Source organism: Prionailurus bengalensis, chromosome B1 (assembly GCF_016509475.1).
Source record: "Prionailurus bengalensis isolate Pbe53 chromosome B1, Fcat_Pben_1.1_paternal_pri, whole genome shotgun sequence".
Taxonomy (NCBI): domain Eukaryota; kingdom Metazoa; phylum Chordata; class Mammalia; order Carnivora; family Felidae; genus Prionailurus; species Prionailurus bengalensis.
This window is the reverse complement of record NC_057344.1, coordinates 1386921-1410000: the sequence shown is the minus strand read 5'-3', so window position 1 is coordinate 1410000 and position 23080 is coordinate 1386921. Positions and strand designations below refer to the sequence as shown.

At 51.6% G+C, this 23080-nt stretch overlaps 1 protein-coding gene across 4 annotated transcripts in view; it reads right to left on the bottom strand.

Moving 5' to 3' along the window:
* The window catches only part of DLGAP2 (DLG associated protein 2), a 791263-nt gene that overhangs the window by 76426 nt on the left and 691757 nt on the right, over window positions 1-23080 (bottom strand). For all 4 annotated transcript variants that reach the window (XM_043557189.1, XM_043557191.1, XM_043557186.1 and 1 more), the window contains one exon: window positions 298-445. In XM_043557189.1, the coding sequence (XP_043413124.1) occupies window positions 298-445 (148 nt within the window). The remainder of the gene's footprint in view (window positions 1-297; window positions 446-23080) is intronic.

Sequence of the window (23080 nt, the reverse complement as noted above, 5' to 3'; positions counted from 1 at the left end):
GTCACGGCCCTGCCCCACCAGTGTCAGCGGGGAAGCCGCCTGGGGAGAGGACAGTCTGAGCTGAGGCGGCCGAGGCGCCACCCCTTACCCAGAGGAGGCCGGCGTAGGGGGCGTGGAGAACCGGGTCTCACAGGGTCCCCGCGTCTGCAGCCAGACGATGCCAGGCAGGAACGTCACCTGCGCTCGCTGCCTTCCTCTGACACGGGCGGGGCTGCCGTCCCCCGAGCAGGCGACTGCCGTGAGGACGTGGCCTCAGAGACCGGACCCGAGGGAGAGGGGACGGAGAGGGTTCCCAACCTGGCTCACACAGCTGGCCTGACTCAGGGTGCTGACGGCTCTCATGTAGCTCTGGTTCCGGGAGCGGAATTTCGGGGAGTTGTACTTGGCAGAGGGGTCCAGGCTGTGGGCAGCAGACACGTCCCTTGCGGCTTGCAGGTAGCTCTGGCTAAAAGAGAAAAAGAAATGAAGAGAAAGGCGTTCCGTGAGCATGCACCGAAGGGGGAGAGCAGGTGAGGGGCGTTCCAGCCACCGCCGAGCGGCTGTTAGAAAGTTTCCAGCCACGTGTTTGTCTTTTGACGGACAGCTTGGTCTTAGGCGAATACCCGCAGGTTCAGCTACAGAAGTAATGGCGGGGAGGGGGTGGTGCTATTTACAAAGCTTCTTGGAAAGCTGGCTTTTTATGGCCAGGTAGGGAAGTCCAGATCGTTCCACACAAACGAAACAGGGCGCTGGAAAGCACTGGAACCGTTCACACAGCACAACGGCGGACCTGGCTCCTGAATTTAAGCCCAAACCCCGAGAGTCTCATAAAAATCATGTTAGCTTCTGGCAACTTTACGCATTCGGAAAAATAAAGTTAAAAAAGAGGCCAGCCTTCCGTTTTCGCTCGTGCAACGTCGTCCAGGCTCTGGGATGGGAGGACAGAAAGAGCAGACTAAGAAGTCAACTGCGTCTCATTATCCTAACGGTCATCTTCCTCCAAATGCTCCTAAAAATCAATGTTCTCTGATCCCCTTTCTTGCTGTTTTCTAAAATGTTAAAAGTAGGGGAAGACCGTGAGGGCATCTGGCAGATGGAAAGGTCGGCTTAGCTTAAACTCCTGGCCAACTGAATTCCCTTTCTTTCAAGTTCTGTTGACAATCTTTCCATAATAAAAACTCAATTTATCTGAGCAAACACTGGAGTAGTAAGAAGGGAATTAGCCGTTCTTCTTTCCTGTGCTGGGTCACACCGGGACACTCGACAGGGCCAGCACACCTGTCTGCGTGTAAACATGTACCCAAATACTAGATTGCCAGAGTCTGGCTCCGTGGCCGGTTAAAGTAAGCGCCTTGCCGTTCAGAGCAAATTCCAGATGCAATTTGTTTTCTCTCTGATTTACTTCTTTCTTTGAAAATGGGACAGCAGACAAGGGCTTGGGCTCTGTGACACGTGCAGATTAAACAAAGCCCATTTATTACAGATTTGAAGTCGTTATTTCTGCTAAAATCAATAACGCTCATTTATATATAAATAGAATACAATTTATATTACGAATTATTATTATGGTGATGTTTGCTTTAAAACCAGGCGTGTAACATTCCAGCTCCCTTCGCTCAAAACAAAACAAAGACGGAGAAGGAAACCGGCATAAGGTAGGTCTGGTGTGGGCACATGACGGGGACAGCGGCTCCGCCTGGACGCCTCGTGTGACCCCCCTGCTTCAGCCTGGGGATCCACACCCACACCAGGGCGGGCGCCGGGCCTGACCACCAGGAAGACGGGTGAGCAAACCCCCACGTGTGGCCACCCGCTGTGGATGTGGCAGGGAAGTGGCCAGAGTCCGTGGGAGCGGCAAAAAGCCAACAGACGGCGGCCAGGACTGTGTGGGGGCGAGAGGGCCGGGCCCCCTCATCAGTGTTTGTGTGTGTGTGCTGGCCCGCGTCCTGTGTGTGCCTGTGGGCACAGCCTCTGCGCAAACCCCTGACTTAGGCTCCTGGCCTCACTTCTGACTCTGCAAAAACGCAAGCGTTCTGCATTTCTCCCTCCTTCTGTTTCCTTGACATGGCTCATTTCACACCTTGCATTTCTGCCGGTTGGTGCTGATTTCTCACTTTCTTCCTATAGACTAGCTCTCCCCTGTGACTGACACGACCACCTCGCGTGGTGACATCCTCGGGTCTCAGAGCCCCTAAAGAAGGATTGGTGTCTGTCTCTGAATCGGCGCTTTTAGCCCATGCCGGGCGCCGTGAGTGAACACGTGTCCTCGGAATGAGAGCAGATGACCCTTTTGGTGGCTTTTGGATGGCACTCACACATGATTTGGTATATGTTGCGATTCTACGTTTCAAACACGTTTTCTAACTCCCGTGACCTCTCTCTTCCCAAACCGGGCATGCCACTTAGAGGAAAGCTGTCACTGCAGAACGCTGAACACATTCTTTTTTTTTCTTTTGAACAGTGACTCACAATAGTTACCACTGGCTGCATGCTCTTGTGCTGGGATCGTTCCACATTGTAAAAACGGGACACGGCGTGGCTGGGGTAGGCTCACACAGAGCGCATGGCCCAGCCAGACTCTGTGCATGCATCTGGCTCCAGAATTCATGCCTTCAGCCCCAAGATCACAGCTACGGAGTCATAGAAGCAGAGAGCCCCAAGAGCATGGTCCTCCATTACTGGAGGACCAACTTCAGCCTCATTAGGCTTAATAGAATATTTGTAATTTTTAAAAATTTTTTTTAACGTTTATTTATTTTTGAGACAGAGAGAGACAGAGCATGAACGGGGGAGGGTCAGAGAGAGAGGAAGACACAGAATCTGAAACAGGCTCCAGGCTCTGAGCTGTCAGCACAGAGACCGATGCGGGGCTCGAACTCACAGACAGTGAGATCGTGACCTGAGCCAAAGTTGGATGCTTAACCAACTGAGCCACCCAGGTGCCCCAATAGAATATTTTTAATTTTTTTCATGTTTATTTATTTTTGACAGAGAGAGAGAGAGGGGCAGAGACAGAGTGTGAGTGGGGGAGGGGCAGAGGGAGAGGGAGACACAGAATCCGAAGCAGGCTCCAGGCTCCGGGCTGTCGGCACAGAGCCTGACGTGGGGCTCAAACCCACGAACCGTGAGGTCATGACCCAAACTGAAGTCGGATGCTTATCTGACTGAGCCACCGAGGCGCCCCTTGAATTTTGTTTTTATTGTAATGGTTTAGCATTTTATGATACAGTGTCCCGAGGACCAGCTGTCTTTGTAGATCACAGACCTGGAGGCTGAAAAGCAGGAGTCAAGACGAAGAGGCACAGATGGGGTTAGAAGCCAGCATCACGTGTCTTCTGCATAGGACATACCAAGATCCCCGGGAACCCTGACTCCAGGACGTTCCCGTTCCTCCCTAGAAATCATCCTCGGGAATCCTACAGCATTTTGAAACCCCCTCGAAGCCCCTTGGTTACTTCCTCAAATCGACAGTTTCCACCTTGGGATGCTCGTTGTCAGGGGTAGAGGTTATTTTCACGCATAGGTTGGCAGCAGCTGAGGAAATGTTAAAAGGAAACCATAAAAAGTTTTCCAGAATAACACGAAGGTATTTGTTCCAGTTCTTTCCCTTCCAAACTACACCCACACGGCACAGTCTTGTGTGCACAGGCACCAGGGAGGCCCGTGTTGGAAGGCTGCGAGAGGGACGGTGACCACACAGCGGGGAGGAGGCTTCTAGAATTCCCACGCCTCCCTTCCTGCCCGCGGCCATTCTGGGCCCATGGGCCGCATCCCAGGCTGACAGGCCTCTTCTGCGACCTCAGATGCTTGAAACACAGGCTCGCAGAACGAAATACGTGCTAACCAGGCCTCTGCTTTCAGCTGCGTAGATCCATGTAAACAGACTCGAAAATGTAGCCAAAATAAGCCACCCCTTTATGTTGGTCTCCTTAGGAAAGTGGTGAAGACTGATTCAGATCGCGTGAGGGAGAAATAGAAGGAAGCCATTTTATCTGTCCTGAACGTGTCCGCTCCACACGCAGAGGGTGTCACTCCACGCTATGAAGAGCTGCGTGGCGCTTCTGTGGTCGTGGATTCATTCTCCTGCTTGGGGCACAGTGTCCGCTGATTATTCGTCTGAGGGGCAGAAAGGTGGAACGGGCGTGAGCCCCAAGGCCGGAGGGTGACGCGGAGCAAGGTCACCGGTCACCACAGGGGGGCAGGGATGGAGAGGAAGGGCCACCTGGGCGTCAGGGAGCTGGCGAGGCTGAGGCGAGGGGACCAGGCTCTGGGGGCGGCTCTCGGCACAATCAGGGGTCACAGAGGCCACCAGGGAAACAACTTCGGTGGATTTGGGGCAGAAACTGACCGCAGCAAAGACAAGACAGTGATAGCGTAAGTGACCATTTCAAACAATTTGTTGGATTTGTCCATACGGAGGACAGCGCCGGGGTCATCTGAGAAAAGTCGCGAGTTCTGGGGGGACGAGTCCATGTGTTTTTGGGAGGTGAGAAGATGCTGTGGGAAGGACACTCGGGCGGGGGGAGGCAAGAGAGGCCCCCGTGTGAACACAGCTCTGCCTGGGAGCTGGGCCCGGGGCGGGGGGCGGGGGTTGGGGGCGGAAGCTGGCCTGTGTTCCCTTTGCTCAACCCCTGCTCCCGCGTCCCCAGAGACGGGCTCCTGCATCCCCTCAGACAGGCTCCCACATCCCCAGAGATGCTCCCACGTCCCCAAAGACGGGCTCCCAAGTCCCGGGAGACAGGCTCCCACGTCCCCTCAGACGGGCTTCCGTCCGAGTCCTGTCCCCAAGGAGGACAGGCCCCCGTGTCCCTGCGGACGGTCCCTGCTCAGGGAGCGTCTACAAGGTGAGGATCAGGACTTAACGCACAGCGTTCACTCAACAGTGAGGATGTTCTCCACGGTAGGCTGAGAGTGGGGCCCTCACCTGGCGACGCTTGGTTAACAGACGTCGCATTGAATCTGTCCCTCAGGAGGCCTCGACGTGGCCAGGGGGGCCCAGAGTGGCAGCTCTCCATTGTCTTCCAGGGAGTCTGGTGAGGGTGTCTCCTGGGGGCGGGGGCAGCTGATAGGGGAGGGGCTGCCCGGATGGGACCCCATTTTTCCATGTGAGATTTTGCCTCAAGCCAACATTTCAACTGTTTGAACAGTTCCGACAAGAAGAAAAAGATTTTTTTCCCTCTAAATGGAAATCGTAGAACAGAAGTAGAAATACCCACTACGTTTTTATTAGTGGAAGCAGAGTCGATACGCAGCAAGACGCACGGGTCTCAAATACAACCTGGGCAAGTTCCGCCTGCCCTCTGTAAACCATACCCTCACTGGGATCTTGTGTCCTCACCCTTCCTCGTTTAAGTCCCCGTAGCGGCACTGAAGCGCTATCTCACCAAAGCTGTACTTCTCATTCCCGCGGTGACCATTTGTGTATCTTCTCTTGCGACGGGACTTTTCAGCATTCCTATTTTAAAAATTGGGTTACTTGGTTCACGTTTTTGTTTTGTGGGGGCTCTTCCTACATCGGGCATTCAGCGCCCTTGTCAGATACGAATGCCAGATGTTTTCCTTCACTCTGGGGCTGGCCGTGTCGTTTCTTACCGGTGTCTTCGGATGAGCACAGGTCTCACACGTGCCGGTGAGATCCACTCTCCGGCCACACCGATGTAATCTCTTTGGTTCTTAACCGAGGGAGTTTCCCCCTCCCGTGGGACAATGTCTGGGGAAAGTTTGCGTCGCCACCGCTCGGGGGAGGGGCACGTAATGGCAGCAGCCAGAGATGAGGCTGCACGTCCAGCAGGTGCACAGAAGGCTCCCGAGGAAAGAGTCGTCTGGCCCCAAATATCAGTAGTGCTGTGGCTGAGAAACCCTGTTCTACTCTTGCTCCAAATCACACTGTCTTCCAACCAACAACAGCCTCAGCTGCACGTCCCTCAAGTGCACACTGCACAGTCACCACAGTAGACTATACTTGGGGCCACGAAACAACATGAATTCACGCTTAGCCCAATGGAGACGCCAAAATAATTTCGGATGTGTGTGTGGTAGCCCTGCCTGCTAAAAGGGACCAGCAATGAGCCCAGGGAGCGCCTGCCTCTTGGCTTCCAAACCATTCCCTACAAGGGGAGGGGGTCCTTGAAGAGGTGCTGTGTTCTGTGTCTGGACTGGGACAAAAAGCCAAGAACATGAGTTGCCCAGCTTTGTTCTTTGTCAACATTGTTTGGCTCTTCCAACCTTGTTTGCATTTTGATGTATATTTGAGAATTTTCCTGTCAGTTTGTCCAGGAGCAGTGTTTGTGGTTTCTTGGGTAGAGATTCGATGACGCTGTTGAGATATTTAAAACCCTTTTACAAATAACAAGTGTTGGCGAGGATGTAGAAAAAAGGAAGACCTTATACATTGCTGGTGGGGACATAAGCTGGTGTGGCTGCTCTGGAAAACAGCATGGAGGCTCCTCAGAAAACCAAAATGCAACTACCATAAGATCCCATAATTCCACTACTGGGTATTTACCCAAAGAAACTGAAAACGCGAATTTCAGGAATACATGCTCCTCTGTGTTTACTGCAGTATTATTTACAATAGCCAAGACAAGGAAGCGATCTAAGTGTCCGTCAATAGATGACCAGATAAAGAAGATGTCTCTCTCTCTCTCTCTCTCTCTCTCTCTCTCTCTCTCTCTCTCACACACACACACACACACACACACACACACAGCCATGAAAAAGTATGAAATCTTGCCACTTAGACAACAGGACTAGGATATTACGTTAAATGAAATAAGGCAGATAGAGAAAGACAACTAGCACATGATTTCCTGCATATGTGGAATCTCAATAAAAAACAAATAAACAAACAAAAAACAGAAATAGACTCTTACACACAGAGAACAGCTGCTTGTTGCCAGAGAGGAGGGTGGCAGGTGAATGAGCAAAATAGGTGAAGAAGATTGCCAAGTACAAATTCTCCAAAACCCCACAAATTTTACATTTCCAATTGTTCATTGAGAAATACGGTTGATTTTTACATTATTTGGCTACTGACCTGGCCTTGGTAAATGCCAATATTTGTTGTAGTATTTGTTTTGTATTTTCCTTAGGTTTTTTGTGTGAATGGTCTTGTCATCTGAGAATAAACAGAATGAAGATCTTTTTTAGTCTCGATTTTCTTTGTCTTGGTTGCCTTATTACTGCCTATCCTCCGCTCTAATGTTAAGGACAAATGGTGAGGGTTGATGCCCTATCTTTTACCCAATCTTAGATCATTTTAATATGTATATTGGCTCTCCACCCAACTGGAGAAGTTTCCCTTTTATTCCGGAGTTGCTGAGATTTTTATTTTTTTCCTCATCTCTTGGTTTCTTCTTTATTTCTTCTTTAAAAGGCTTCTTCTTTATTTACTAATATGGTAGATCCCTTCATTGATTTTTAGAGAGAGATTAAGCTAACCATGCATTCCTGGAATAAACCCTATTTGGTCATGAAGAAACTGTACTTGGTTCTCTTTATATATTATTAAATTTGGAATGTTAATATTTTGTTATTTTATTTTATTTTATTTTATTTTAATTTTTTTTCAACATTTATTTATTTTTGGGACAGAGAGAGAGACAGAGCATGAACGGGGGAGGGGCAGAGAGAGAGGGAGACACAGAATTGGAAACAGGCTCCAGGCTCCGAGCCATCAGCCCAGAGCCTGACGCGGGGCTCGAACTCGCAGACCGCGAGATCGTGACCTGGCTGAAGTCGGACGCTTAACCGACTGCGCCACCCAGGCGCCCCAATATTTTGTTATTTTAAAACAATACATTGCTCAGTAAGTGCCTTTTTTGGGTAACACTTTTGGTATCAGAGTTAAGCGGCCTCCATAAAATAAGTTGAGAAGTATCATATTCCTTCACTCTCCAGTTAGTAAGTTTTTACATGATTTGTGTTATTATTTCCTTTAGGATTTAATGGAAATTTACCAGTGAAACTATTGTGGCCAAAAATTTTCTTTGTGGGAATGTTTTTAATAGTGAATTACATCTTTGAAATACATCGTAGAACTATGGATTTTCTATTTCTTCTTCCGTGGATTTTTCTATTTATATTTCTTTCTATGAAAAACTATGTTTTTGAAGGAATTAGTCCAATTCATATAAGCTGTAGAATATTGGCATAAATTTGTTCACAGTTTCCCCTTATTTCCTTTTTTTCTAATGTTTATTTATTTTGAGAGAGAGAGATAGAGAGAGAGAGAGAGAGAGAGAGAGCATGAGCGAGGGAGGGGCAGAGAGAAAGAGAGGGAGACACAGAATTTGAAGCAGGCTCCAGGCTCTGAGCTGTCAGCACAGAGCTCAACGTGGGGCTTGAACCCACTAATCATGAGATCATGACCCGAGCCAAAGTCAGACGCTTAACCGACTTCGCCATCCAGGCACCTCTGCCCCTTATTTTCCTTTTCGTCTCTGTTGGATCTACAATAATTCCCTTTTATGTTCCTAATATTTATAATATGTGTTTTCTTCCTCTCCCCGTGCCCCCTTTTTTAGGTGGTCAGTCTTGCTAGGGGTTTATCAACTTTTCAAATTACCAAAACTTTTTCCTTCTGCATTCTCAATCTGCCCTTGAGCAGTGAACTTCTCACTCTTCTGTTCCTGAAATGTCAGTTGGTTCTTTCCACAATCTGTTCACTCATCAAGACCATCTTTTCCTTTAAGACCTAGAACCTTATAATAGCTGTGTTTATATTACATAGAAGACCTTATCATAGCTGCTTTAAAGTTCTTCTTGGCTAAGCCCAACATCTGGGTCATCTCAGGTGTTCATTTTTTTTCTTGTTAGCGAGTATCACTTTGCTACAACTTTGCATGTTTTTTTTTTTTTTCTCTTCTTTTTTCTTAGGTATAATGGACATTGTTGATAGAGACTCTGGATCCTGTTATCTTCCTCTGAAGAGTATGGATTTTTGTTCTGGTGGATCCTCCTGAGCTGGTGGGTGTGTGGTTAGACACATTCACAGGATGCGTCTGCAGAAAGCTCAAGTATTCGCTGAGTTCAGTGTTCACCGTGTTTAGGTCTCTTGCTATTTTTGAGACACCGTGATTTGCTGGGCTTCAGTCCCTAACTTTTAATCACCTTCAGTGCCAGCAGCTGAAAACTAAACTCAGTTTAGGGGTTACCAGTGTTTACGCAGATTTGGGGGTTCCCTCACTACGGCTCCTTTGCTTCTGTGTTGTCCCTTCACATCCCCCAACCCATACCTCCTTCCACTCTGGAAGTTCCAAATCCTGTTCCTCAACATCCAAGGTCATGACTGAAGCCCTTTGCTTAAATCCTTACCACCTTGGGGCGCCTGGGTGGCGCAGTCAGTTAAGCGTCCGACTTCAGCCAGGTCACGATCTCGCGGTCCGTGAGTTCGAGCCCCGCATCAGGCTCTGGGCTGATGGCTCGGAGTCTGGAGCCTGTTTCCGATTCTGTGTCTCCCTCTCTCTCTGCCCCTCCCCCGTTCATGCTCTGTCTCTCTCTGTCCCCAAAAAATAAATAAACGTTGAAAAAAAAAATTAAAAAAAAAAAAATCCTTACCACCTCATGCCATGAGGACTAGATTCATCTATGTGTGGACTTCACTGAACGTGCTCCTTTGGGAGTGTTTGAATATTATCCACTTCCTGCCCGCTGTTGTTTGCTATCCTGTCCTGTTGTTTTTAGTATACTTGTTTATATATATTGCATATAAAACAGATAGGTACAGCTGATCCTTGAACAATGCAGGTTCAGGGAACCTAATTGAGAATCCATGTTTTGACCCACCCCAGCCTCTACTAATAACTTAATGTTGACCGGAAGAAAGACTTACTGATAACATAAACAGTTGATCAACACATATGTTATATATTAGATGTATTATATACCATATTCTTACAATAAGATAAGCTGGAGAAGAGAAAATGCTGTTTTGAAATTCACAAAGAAGAGAAAATACATTTATAGTACTGTATTTACTTAAAAAAATCTGTGTATAGGGGCGCCTGGGTGGCTCAGTCAGTTAAGCGTCCGACTTTGGCTCAGATCATGATCTTGCTGTCCGTGAGTTCGAGCCCCGCGTTGGGCTCTGTGCTGACTGCTCGGAGCCTGGAGCCTGTTTCAGATTCCGTGTCTCCCTCTCTCTCTGACCCTCCCCCGTTCATGCTCTGTCTCTCTCTGTCCCAAAAATAAACAAACATTAAAAAAAATTAAAAAATAAAAAAACCTGTGTATAGGGGCGCCTGGGTGGCTCAGTTAAGCGTCCGACTTTGGCTCAGGTCATGATCTTGCAGTTCGTGAGTTCGAGCCCCATGTCGGGCTCTGTGCTGACAGCTGGGAATCTGGAGCCTGCTTCGGATTCTGTGTCTCCCACTGTCTGTGCCCCTCCCCTGCTCACACTCTGTCTCTCTCTCTCCCAAAAGTAAAATAAATTAAAAAAAAAAATCTGTGTATTAGGGGATCTGCATGGCTCAAACCCATGTTGTTTCAGGGTCAGCTGTATATATTTGTAGCAGATATGCAACATATTCCAGAATTTAGAACTGCTTTCTGCAGGAGAGCCAGTTCTCGAGAACTCTTACTCATTAAGTCTTATTTTTGAAAATTATGTGGTCATGGTGGCACTTGTCCTTCGTCTGGCTCACTAACATCCCAATTATTTCGTTGTTACTCGTTTAGGGAATTCATGACTGTGACAGGCAGTCTGGCTCCTGTCACGGGACCAAACAGACCCCCTCAGGCCGCGGTGTGGACACACGGCCCACGTTCCTTCAGTGAGATGCGTTTTCCAGAGGCTCGAGGTGACGGCTAGGGGGAGCCCATGCTGTTGATGGCGCACGAGTTTACCGAGCAGCTGTGGCAGCGGTTCACGTCACTGTCCTCGTCCCGCCCAGTGGTGTCAGCTGTGAGGTCTCGCACAAAGGGTTGGAAATGACCGTCTTCACGAAACTACTTGGTGAGGCTCATTCCCCTGGTGCAGAGCCTTGGAGCTGGGCCGCTTGCCCTCTGGAGATTTGCAGAGATGTCCCACGCTCTTTTCTGAAACTTCCTTTCTGCTTAGAGCCCACTTTTGGCATATGTAGGGGGTCCTGCGAGAGTGTGCACACGGTCCTACGAGCACCCTGTGCGACACTGGAGCCTTGCAGCTTGGGCGGTAAGTGCTCAGAGTGACCCCTGAGGCCACACCCACATTTATAGGGAGCGGTGTCTCTAAGGTCTTCTGGGTCTGCCACAAGTCTCCCTCAGGTTCATTTTTACTGAATGACGCTTTAAGTCTTTTTTTTAAAATTTTTTTTAACATTTATTTATTTTTGAGACAGAGAGAGACAGAGCATGAACAGGGGAGGGTCAGAGAGAGAGGGAGACACAGAATCCGAAAGAGGCTCCAGGCTCTGAGCTCTCAGCACAGAGCCCGACGTGGGGCTCGAACTCACGGACCGTGAGATCATGACCTGAGCCGAAGTCGGACGCTCAACCGACAGAGCCACCCAGGCGCCCCCTTTTTGTTTTAATTTTTTGTAACGTTTATTTATTTTTGAGACAGAGTTTAAGTGTTTAAACTGGTCTTACTGCCAATGTTTGTAATAGAAATTGTGGAGTATAGCCAGAATAAAAGGTATCAACTTAATTCCTGGACATTTAACATTTCTGAGGTTATTTTTTAAATTCAATCTGCTGGCGTCCTTCCCTATAATTTACTTTTCTAAAGAGACACAAAATTGAGGCCAGTATTAGTGAACTTCTATAAAGAGTTGACATCAACAGAGAGGAACCCAGAGGCACGGAAGTCAACATCACGGAATGAAGTAAACCCTCTAAAAAGGTTTTCTCCGGCATTAAAATGCTTTCCCCAAATATGTTCATCCATCAAAATGAGTCATTCATCTAACAAACATTCACCGGGCGCCTGTCACAGAAACAAGGTGATTGAATCATTTCCCCCCTGTCCTCAAGGAGCCCAGATGCCACACACAAATTTTAATGGAGTTCGATTTTCTGAAGGATGTATTTAAAGAGACCCGGTGTCCTCCTGAAAATCTTGCCTTTCTCCTACTTAAATTGCTTTAGAGTTCAACTTCTGAAATGTATTTTTAAAAAATGTTTGTTTATTTTTGAGAGAGACAGAGCAGGGGAGGAGCAGAGAGAGAGGGAGACACAGAATCCAAAGCAGGCTCCAGGCTCAGAGCTGTCGGCACAGAGCCTGACGTGGGGCCCAAACTTGTGAACTGTGAGGTCACGACCTGAGCCGAAGTTGGACGCTTAACCGACTGAGCGACCGAGGCGCCCCTGAAATGTATTTTAAAGAAAAAGTGGCGATGTTGTGCAGAGAACTACAAATTAGGTTGCACTCTAAGAAAAGCAGAGAGGTCAAAGAATCAGAGAATGATCAGTATGAAGGAAAAGCTCCATTAGTCACTTATCTCCCATGTTATGATTATTAATATATCAATATCGACAGATGTGAATGTGTCAAGATAAACGAAAAAAATATCTTATTACAAAATTGTCTGTAAACTTTCAGAGATTAAAGTAATGAATATAAATAAGAAAAGTTCTTAAATAAGGGCTCATTTTTACATAACTATGTGAATGATTTATAAGTCTAGTGTAATACGTATGGGATACATTGAAACTTTGTATCCTGAAATACTGAATGCGGTGCAGCCACTTTAAAAATGGTCTGGAAGTTCCTCAACAGGTTACATGCGATTCCACATGTTCCAGCAATTTTAGTTCCAGGCACGTGTCTAAAAGAAGTGAGAACGTGTCCACCCAAAAGCTTGTCCGAGGATTCATAGCAGAATCACTCATAACATCCCTGAGTGGAAGGGAAGCCGACCCAAACGTCCATGATCGACGGACGGGTGCTCACTGCGTGTCTGCACCACGGTCATCACTCAGCCATAAAAGGAGACGAGACACGGAGAGACTCTACCTGTTCATATGCGTGAACCTTAAAAACATGATGCTCAGTGCAGGGAGCCAGACACAAAAGGCCACATATCACATGATCACATTTATAGGAAACTCCCAGGCCGGGCAAACTCAGAGGCAGAAAGCCGATGGGCAGTTGTTCAGGGCCGGGCGAGTGACTGCCAGCGGGTACGGGGTTTCCCTTTGGTGTGAAGAAACGTTCTAGAATTGATCGGAAGACACACAACTCTGAATATACTGAAAGCTATTGAACTGTGTGCTTTGAACGGAGGAACTGTGAAGTGTATAAATTGTATCTTCATAAAGCTGCTAGAAATCAGATATGAAAAGTACTGTATTAAGTTTCACATAATTTGTAAATTGAAGTGAATCGTGTGTCCATCGTGAGGATGTGGAAGGAATTTGCAAAAACCAACTGAGATCCCACGGGGGCCTTTGGGTCGTAGGCTCTCAGCAGCGCTCAGAGGAGGCGCGGTGCAGTTAGCAGTAAAAAGGAACTTTCCACAAACGCTTCTGCTGTCCTTGATGCTGGATAGGACTCTCCGAGGAAGGTGTGACAACCCACCTTGTTTCATAAAGGCATCTCGATGGAGGGGTGACAGGCTGTCCACAGGTCGCAGAGCTGTGATTCAGCGAGATTCAGGGACAAAGATCTCAACACCCCCCAAGTGTACACATGTTACTTTGTATCATATATAAGCATTTCAAACAGTTGCAAAGGATTGTTACAACCACTTGATAAGTTAACAGCCGAGATGCACAAAAAAGCTGTGGGCGGTCTGTTTCCAGAACAGAGAGCTGCCTCTGTGGGGCTGTCACTGGCTTTGGGGCCTCGTGCACCATCTCCCCGTTAGAAATCAGAACGTGAAGTCATCCGGGGCCCTGGGTTTGCAGGGGGAGGGGATGGCCGCTGATACGCGCAGGGCATAAAAGCCTTAAATTGCTAAATAAAAAGTCCTGTACCGAAGGGACATTTTGGGCAGGCAAAGATGGGGAGAGTTTGCAGAGCTAGTGTAAAAAGTATGGGCTGGTCTCAATAGATGGTCAAATTCGGGCATTCGGGAGAAATTCTCGCCGCCGTCCACTTTCGGTCGTGAACAAGGAAAACTCAGGGGAATGTGGCAACAGTCTCGCTTCTCAGGGATGTCCTAAATCCTACCCTCTGAAAGGAACAGTAGTTCACCATCCACAGGAGGGGGGGACAGAAATGCAAATTAAGTGTTTCTACCAGCTTCCCCTTAAGTTATTCAGCTCCCTTAAAGAGGGAGGGGATAGATGTTGAGAAGAGCATATTTGAAGCCGCAAGACCTGGGTCTCAAGTCTGAATTCCATTCGTGTGCGTCCGTGCAGTGGGGGGCCGGGCAGGCCACGAGTGTCCTCCACATAGACTGTCTTCCTTTGGCAATGAGGCCAAGGGTTGCGCCTTACTTCAGGGGCTCGCTTCGAGGGTCCTGTGAATTCGGGCAGGGCAGGTGCCTTCCCCGGGGGAGAGCAGGGAGGCTCGCTGCTGTGTGACACTCTCCTGCCCACTGCTGTTACTGGGGCTTCTGAAGACACATGTGGCCCCGCGATGCTCGTCCTAACCAGGTCACAAGGCCCCCACGGCAGTGCTGGGCGAATGCTGAGCTCAGGGCCTAAACAGACAACTACTCTGTGCCCAGGTCCTTTCATTGGTGTTCCTTCTTCTTGACCTTCTTCTATGTTTGGGCTTTTCTTTAAAAAAATTTTTTTAAAATGTTTTTATTTATTTTTGAGACAGAGAGAGACAGAGCATGAGCAGGGGAGGGGCAGAGAGAGGGGGAGACACAGAATCCGAAGCGGGCTCCAGGTTCTGAGCTGTTGGCACAGAGCCCGACGCAGGGCTCGAACTCATGACCCACGAGATCATGACTTGAGCCGAAGTCGGACGCTTAACTGACTGAGCCCCCCAGGCGCCCCATGAGATTCTCTTTTTAAACCAAGGAAGTAGGTATTCTTTTTATAAAAATTTCCGACAGTTAACTGGTTGATATTTAAAGGCTGGTGTCAAGGCAACGAGAACCCATCCATTCAGTGGTTTTGCAAATGTTAACCTACACCAAAATCCCCTGGGTGCTTGTGATAATGCACATTCCTAGATCACGTTCCCGGAGACGGGTTTAGAATGTCTAATAAACCAACTAGGTGGTTCTGTCGCAGGTGGTCTGTGGACCAGACCACAGTTGAGAAACACACATCTGCTTGGATAGAGAGATAGGGGACCCCACCGAAGCACCTTTTCAAGAATCTGGATTTTTATCCATTTCATCCACAGACAATAAACCCACTCATGAGGCATCTTTCCTGCGGTGTTAGGAGACAGGGTTCGTGTGTGCATCAAGAGCTATGATGCATTTGCAGCAGGTTATAGACCGTGTTTCCTAGAAAAGAAGCCTCCAGACGTAGGCACTGGTCACGGGAGAGTAGAGTCAACAGCGTCTGAAAAAGCACGACCCAAGCTTTAGTTACTCGTCCTCAGGCACGTGTTCCGTGCCCCCTTCGCTGCGGGCACTGAGAACCGGCCGCGCAGCTACGGGGTGGCCGACATCAGTCATGCCGGAGACGTGGATCGGGGGCCGCCCCCGGACGTCCCGAGTCGGGATGGAGAGGTAGGATCGGGAACACTTCTCTCCAGGGGAACCTGCCTCGAGTAATTTGCACTGGACCTCACCAAACATTAAACGGCCGCATACTGAGCAGCAGCATCCTGCCCGGAGAACACTGGGACCCTACAGAGGCTGGTTCAGAAGTGCCCTAAGCCTCCCGCAGGCCGGGTCCCTCCGACAAACAGCCACCAAGACCGGAAACACCGACGCTGGGCTCTGCACCGGGCATGGTGCCCCATCCAAGCGTGGGCACCCCCCCCCCCCCGCCCCCCGACGTCACTGGGCGCCCCAGGCAGACCTCACTCCGCACAGGCCGGGATGTCAGGGCGAGCCACTCAGAGAGGCCCCTCCCACTCGGGTACTGAATGGGCCGTGCTTTCCAGACACGAGATTTCTGAGTCCCCGCAAGATAACGCAAACGTTCGGAAGGAGCCTGACGGGGAGGACGAAAGGAACAGTGCTGGCCAGGCCGACCGGCTGATGTGGCTTATAAGCAATAATGGCTACACTAGTGATTCACTACAGGAAAACACATCAGTTAATACATTTAATGGACGCATCACCATCAGTTAGCTCGTTGCCCATTTATTTAACTACTACTTACAGAGCAACTACAGTATGCGTGTCAGTGACCCAGGCACCTGGGAGACAGAGGACGCAGGGCCGGCGCGCGTGGGGCTCACACTCCTGCGGTCAAAGTCAGCTGACCAACAACAAAAGCTAACTGGTTCGGATGTGATGACCACAGAAAAGTTAGAGCCTCAGGCAGGCAGGCCTCCATGATGCAGTGGACAGAAGGCAGTAGGATACGGCCACCCGGAGGATAACGGAAAATCGGAAGCTCCCTGGTGACGAAAGCACAGCGGCCCGCGGCCTGGGAACCCGGGTCCTTCAGGTTCAGGGTCCCTCTCCGGACACTGGGTTCTGGAATACACAGGGCGGCTCTGGAGAGAGAGCATGGTCACCAGGGCCACGGAGGCCAACGGGCCAGGTGAAGGGAACACATCAGGCCCCGCCGGGACTCAGCTCAGGTTCACGAGCAGGAGCCCCGGGTCCCTAAAAGGTCCCTGTTGTGCCTGGCCAGTCCACAGTCCCTCCTTCCCCGGCCTGTGTCCTCAACCCTCATCTCAGCCTCTCCTTGCTCCGCGTGCCCCGGGCATTTCCCACCGCCCGACCTGAGCTCCCACCCTCCCAGTGAGACCCTGGGTCCTCATCGGGCCAATCCATGAGCGGCTGAGCCCACACCTGCCCCCTGGGAGACGTGGGGACTGGATGCTCTCCTGGGTCTCCCCGCCCACCGCTCCCGCCACCAGGCTCCCCTCTCCATCGGAATCCCCCCTCCTCTCCACCCGCCACCACCCGCTCCCCAGTCTCCTTCCACCAATCACCTCCCGCCCAGTCTCCACTCCCACCTTCCCCGTGGCTGTAAATGACCACTTTTTCTCTTGTCTTGAGAGTTCAGCCCGACCCTCCCTCACAGCAGCACCTACCGCCCGGTCCTCACACCTCCTCTGACGGCCCTTAGCAAAGGCTTCCTCACCATGTGACACGCATCCCGAGTAATTATCCCTCAAACGCTGTTAAAATGGACCCAGATTATGTTGCTCTTCTGCTCAAAGCTTTGGGCCTCCCCTGTCCCTGTAAGTCATACGCACTAGAGTTACAACGATGTGACTTTGGGGCTTGCCCTGCTCTCCTTCCCCAGTCTCCTTACCTCCCGTATCCCCACCTCCCCCTCTGGCTGCTGCTTCTCCTGATTCTGAGGTTTGTTGCTGCCCCAGGCCATTGGTTCCCTTTCCCTCTGCCAGGACCTCCCTCCCCCGCAATATGCATGGCTGGCTCCCTTGTCAGACGCCGCCGCACCCCCCCCCCACACGCCCCACGCCGCTCGCGGGCCCGCCTGACCCCCACCTCGGCTCGTGCTTGCCCCACGGCCCACGGCACCTTCTAATGCACCGCCCACTCCCCTCTCTCATCGCTGGTTTGCTGTCACGCCTGCCGCCTGTCTGCCTGGGCTAGAGCCAGAACCAGCAGGGCCGGGGCTCCTGCCCGTTGTGTTCGTGACATTGGAAAGGTGGCTGACACATAACGGGAGTGCACGAGTCATCTGCTCACTGAATGTACGAATCCACACGTTGCTGCCATCAATGGAGAAACGATGTCTCTCTCTACCGCGGTCGCCAAGCTGGACGGCGTCAGCCTGGACTGGCTGGGTGCCGTCCCGCCACGGCCCGGGGACAGTCTGAACGAAGCAACACCGAGCACAGCAGAGAGGACACGCTGAGCTGACAGTGACATTGTCTGAACCTCCGTGGACTCGGGCTTGCCTCCACACCCAGCCCCGGACCTCTGGTCTCACCCGCCAGTCAATTCCCTACGTTCCTTGAGGCCTTCGCATTGAAAACCAAGGATTCTGGATAACGTACGACCTCTAAGTGGTGGTTTGCAAACGGATGGCTGAAGTTTTGCAGAAGAGCCCAATTTCAGTGACTTGTGTCAGCCACGCTGTGTCACTAATCCTAAGTGTCAACACGATCTGATGCTTTTTCTAACAAACGGCATTTTGCTCCTTACGCTGCAAAGGGTCACTCGACAGGCACTTACTGAGCGTCTAATGCACGTTAGGAACGGCGCTGGGCATTCAAATTGTGTCTATTCACCGACTCACTTCCTGGTTTATTCACCAAGTATTTATCAAAAGCGTCTATGTGGCCCGCATTGTCCCAGGACTGAGGGAAGTGGCAGGACGACCCAGAAGGGCTGGTCAGGGACAGACAGACCATCATCAAACGAGAAAGTAGCAAACAGTGCTAATGACCGAAAAGGCAAGTAAGGTTTCATGCAAAGTGATGGATTTGGGGACGAGGAAAAGTCTCACCAGATACGTGCCAGTAAGCGGATAGCTCAGCACAGATCAGCTACACGGACAGGAGAGGAGCCGTTTCAGCGAAGGACACAGCAGGCAGCAGGTCCACCCACTCTACCTGGGTGTAAGGGTTGCACGTTTGAAGGAATTAGGGACCAGAGTGGCCAGTAGGCAGGGCTTGATAATAGGCACATTCGGGTCAAGTCAAAGGCTCTATTTCACCCCGAATGTGGTGAGCCTGGGTTACAGGGCTTTCGGCAGAGCGGTGGTGTGGTCTGACGTGTGTTTAAAAAGACCACTCACGGCGGTGTGGAGACGGGCTGCAGCTGGTCAAGGTCGGAAGCAGGGAGGCCAGGCAGCTGAGAGGTGCTGCCACGGTCCAGCTCAAAAGCGGGGCTGGGGGAGTGCGCTCTCGGGGGCGGGGAGCGGGCGCTCAGGACCTAGCCCTGGCTGGACGCAGTGGGCAGGGACAGAGCAGCGTCCAGAAGCACTCGGAGGGCCATTCCAAGACTTAAACTGTATTCGTTGCTATACCGGGGGCATTTATTCTTTAGTTTTATTACACTGCAGTCAGAGAATGTGACCCGTATGTTTCTATTTCTTGCAAATGGTTGAGCTAAAAGATAAAAATGTAAGTTTTCTAACTCCTTATTTTGCAACAGTTTAGAACACAAAAAAGCACCACAAATATTGCAGTGTTACCTTATACTCCTTACCAGCTTTCCTTAATGTTAGCATCTTAAGTAATCGTAGTACAATGAGACATGCAGACCGGACTAAAGTTGGCGCAACACGCTTAGCTACACAGCAGACCTGTCAGAACTTTAGATTTTCCCACGGATCTTTCTCTGGTCCAGGGTCCGGTGCAGGATTCCGCGTTGCATTTGGTTGTCCTGGCCTCTTACCACCTCCCACCTGTGACAACTCCCCCGGATTTCATCACCCGGATGCTCTGGAAAAGTACTCGTCACTTATTTTCTAAAATGCCCCTTTGCCGGGCTGTGTGCCGCCTCCCGTGGCCACCTGGAGGTAATGCCTTTTGGGCAAGGATTCCACACGGTGATGTTCGGCTTTCTCACATACGCGGGGTCCACGGCATCACCGAGTCTTAGAGGTTGGATGGGAACCTGCTTAGGTCCGGCAGGGGCCGCCGGGGTTCTCCCCAGTCTACTGCTCCCTTTGCGATGAGCACGCACACAGGATACAGACGCTCTGAGACTATGCGAGCACGCTACTTTTCAGCTCGCTGCGGCTCGTGTGTTGGGAGCTCGCGCTGCGTTAGTTAAACGCACGGTGCGGGCCTAGTGGTGATTTTCGGTCCCCGTTCCTTCTGCCCTAAGTATTGTGCTTCCAGGAAGAAACGCCCAGCTTCCCCAATTGATTAGTCAATAATTTATTAATGTCAGCATGGACTCAATGAGCTGTGGATCACAACTCAGTATCATTAATCCTTGTCTTGCTGCTTAAATTGCCCCGGGCGTGGCCACTGGTGGCTCCCTCCTTTTGACCTGCCCCCACCCTGCATTGAGTGCTCCTTCACTCTCTGAATCCACTTGATAGCCCACCCGACTTCGCATCTTCTCTGTCCAGGACCGGGGTCAAACGTTTCTCCAAAGAACACAGGTTCCTGTTCCTGGAGACTGGTTGTTAGACATCAGGACCTGGGTGCTGGGTACTCCCCTCTCCAGGCACGTGGCTGCTTCCAGACCCTCAGCTGATGGAACACGGACGGGGAGGGTGTGCACTGAGCCACGGGCAGACACACATGAGCACATACTTCCGTATCTCCCTGGCTGTGTACGTGCAGGAATTAAAAAGTTCATACCACTGTCTCTGATTCCAGTGAAACGCCCCACGCCCGTTTCAAATATTCACCTTTGCTCATTTGTAACCTGGTTCTCTGGCAACGACACACGTACATCTCATCATCCGTCACGTGCTTAGTCATCTGTTCGACCCTAGCACTCACCCACCGTGGCCGGAACCTCTAACCCACGTGCCTGTGGGGAACAAAGGCTCTAAGTGGGTCCGGAATCCGTAGGCTCCTCTGTCTCTAGCCTCACAGCAGGCAGTGAGTCTCTGGCTGGTTCCTGCGTCTCCCCCCCCCCCCCCCCCCGAGCCATCAGCTTTGTCACTCTTCCACTTCTCATAACCTCATCTGCTTCTGTTTGCATTCCATTCTGGGTCCTTGTTGATTTCGGCGAAGTGTTTATTGCTTGGGGTACGTGAGTCATCAGCACGGCTCTACAAGTCGGGGCTACTGACAGGTGTGGCCCTGGAGGAGTGGGGGGTCCCCCATCATCCCCACTGCCCGTTTCCGTTCCTCCTTCTCTCCACTACCTCCGGGGGAGGGGGGTAATCGTTATCCCGGGAGCAGGGTGGATCACTGTGTCCTGTGCTATGATAGGGCACCGTGAACATGGCAGAGTGGGGATAAGGGCAGGGAACCCAGGGTTATTTTAGGGCCAAGCGGAATTGAGATGCTTATCCGACATCCCCATGGAACCATCCCCAGGCAATTTCATTTCGAGTCTGGAATCCAGAGAGAAGCGGGAGGCCATTAGGAGAATGTGGGAGAAGCAGCCCGAGATGGAAACCACGGCCATGCGCGTGCACACGGTCACGCAGAAGACTACAGACAGACACGGGAGCGAGGGGCGCTGACGGAGCCCCCGGGCGCTCGGTACTCACGGGTCCAGCAAGACAGACGGGTGGAAAGCAGATCAACATCATTCAAGCCGGAGGCTTCATTTGTGCAGAAGAGGGGCGGTTACGTAACACCGAGCCGTGGGAGAAATCCTCCAGTTCAGGCAGGGGGACAGAAGTAGAGGCACACGGAGACCCGCAGGGGCCGTGGGCAGCCGCCTGTGCGGGGAGGGGCCGGGGAGCAGGACCCCCAGAGGAGGAGCCCCCGGGGGGAGCCAGCGGAGCCCAAGCGGCTCGGCACCCCGGCTTGTGCGCTGCGAGCGACGGGGGGAGTGAGGCTGCTCTCTTCACGTGGGAAGAAACGCACCCATGTCAACACGTGTCCTGTCTCCACTTCCCTGCCCCTGCCACCCGACAGACGCGTCCCTTCCGTGGGCGTCCGGACGGGCTGACCGCGCTCCAGCCTCTCCTGTCTGCCGTCCCCACGGCCACGCCGGCCGCCTCCTGCTGGCTCCGCGCTCCTCCCAGCCTCGTGGGTGACTCCTTCCCGAAAAGCCCATCCTGGCCCAGTCTGCCCCTGGTCCTTCTCCGTGCTGCCTCGGCACCGTCCAGCACGCTCCCCCGGGGACCTTCTCCTCCTGCGGCTGCAGGGGCCCCGTGGCTCCCGGCTCCGGGGCGCTCTCCGCACGCCTCAGCCCCGGGCTCCTCTTCCATGTCTCCGGACAGCCCCTGGCAGGCGGTGTTCTCGCTGCCTCCCGCCTCTGCTCCTCATGTTCCTGCTGGGCCCGTGCACCACCCACGTGAATTCATCCCGTAGCTCTTTTCGTGATTTCCCGGTGCACAGCTCTGGCCACGTCTACCGGGACAGGCGACGTGATGTTGCAGCAACCGCTCCAAATAAAAACGGCTTATTCTCACTCACTCCCACATGCCCACGGCAAGCCATCTGGGGACTCTGCTCTATGCCGTCCTTTCTGTGGGACGCAGGCTCATAGAATTGCCACTACCCAGAGATTGCCGGTCACCTGGCAGAGGGAAAGACGGTTCTGGGTGTGGGGGGCTGTCAGGTTCATCGAGACGTGACTTGCATCACTTCCACTCAGACTCGTTGGCCGTAACTCGATCACATGGCCCTTTAGCCGGAAGGGCAAGCGGAGCGCGTCCTCCCCCGCCCGGACCCAGAGGGTGGCAGGTGTTCAGTCGGCAGCGCTGGGCCTGGTGGGTCTGGGCCAGGACGACCCATCTGCGACCTCTCTCCTCCCTGGTCAGCAGGACCGTGGACGCCGCTCGTCTCGGGCGGTTCATTTTCACTCACTTATTTTTAGTTTTTGAAACTACTCTTACTAACTTATGTTTTGAGAGAGAGGGAGCAAGCTGGAGAGGGGCAGAGAGGGAGAGAGAACCCCAGGCAGGCTCCGTGCAGCCCGCGCAGAGCCCGACTCGGCTCCCGAACCCACGAACCGTGAGATCGTGACCTGAGCCAAAGCCAAGAGTCAGACGCTCGCCCGACTGAGCCCCCAGGCGCCCCTCAGCCACTTGAAACTCGATGTGCCCGAAGCAGGACGCTGTCCCTCCCGTCCCACCCACTGGGGGCACCTCCGGTCCTGCCCAGGTCACGGTCCTCGGGGCCTCCTTTGCTGGCTCCTTTGGGGGACTGTGCACTCACCATGTCTTGGCCGGTCCCACCCCCCAAATGTCTGCCGCATCCCACCCGTGGCCTCTATCTCTACCGCTGCGGCTGCCACAGCCCCCTTTCGTGACTGACGCTTCCTCGTACCCATGAAGTCAAAGAGCTCTTTGCAGAATAGAACTCTCCTGGTCTACTTGAGAGTTTTCAGGGGCTCTGTATGACCTTCAGGGAAAAAAAAATTAAGAAAATTATCAGTCTAACACACAAGAGTTCTGCAACACAAAGTTATGGGAAACACAGCACTCTACCAAGTGCTCCCCGGTACTAACAGCAATAACCCCACGTGACCGGCCCCAGGTAAGATTCCCTTAGAGGCAATTCAGGCCCTCAGATATCATATGA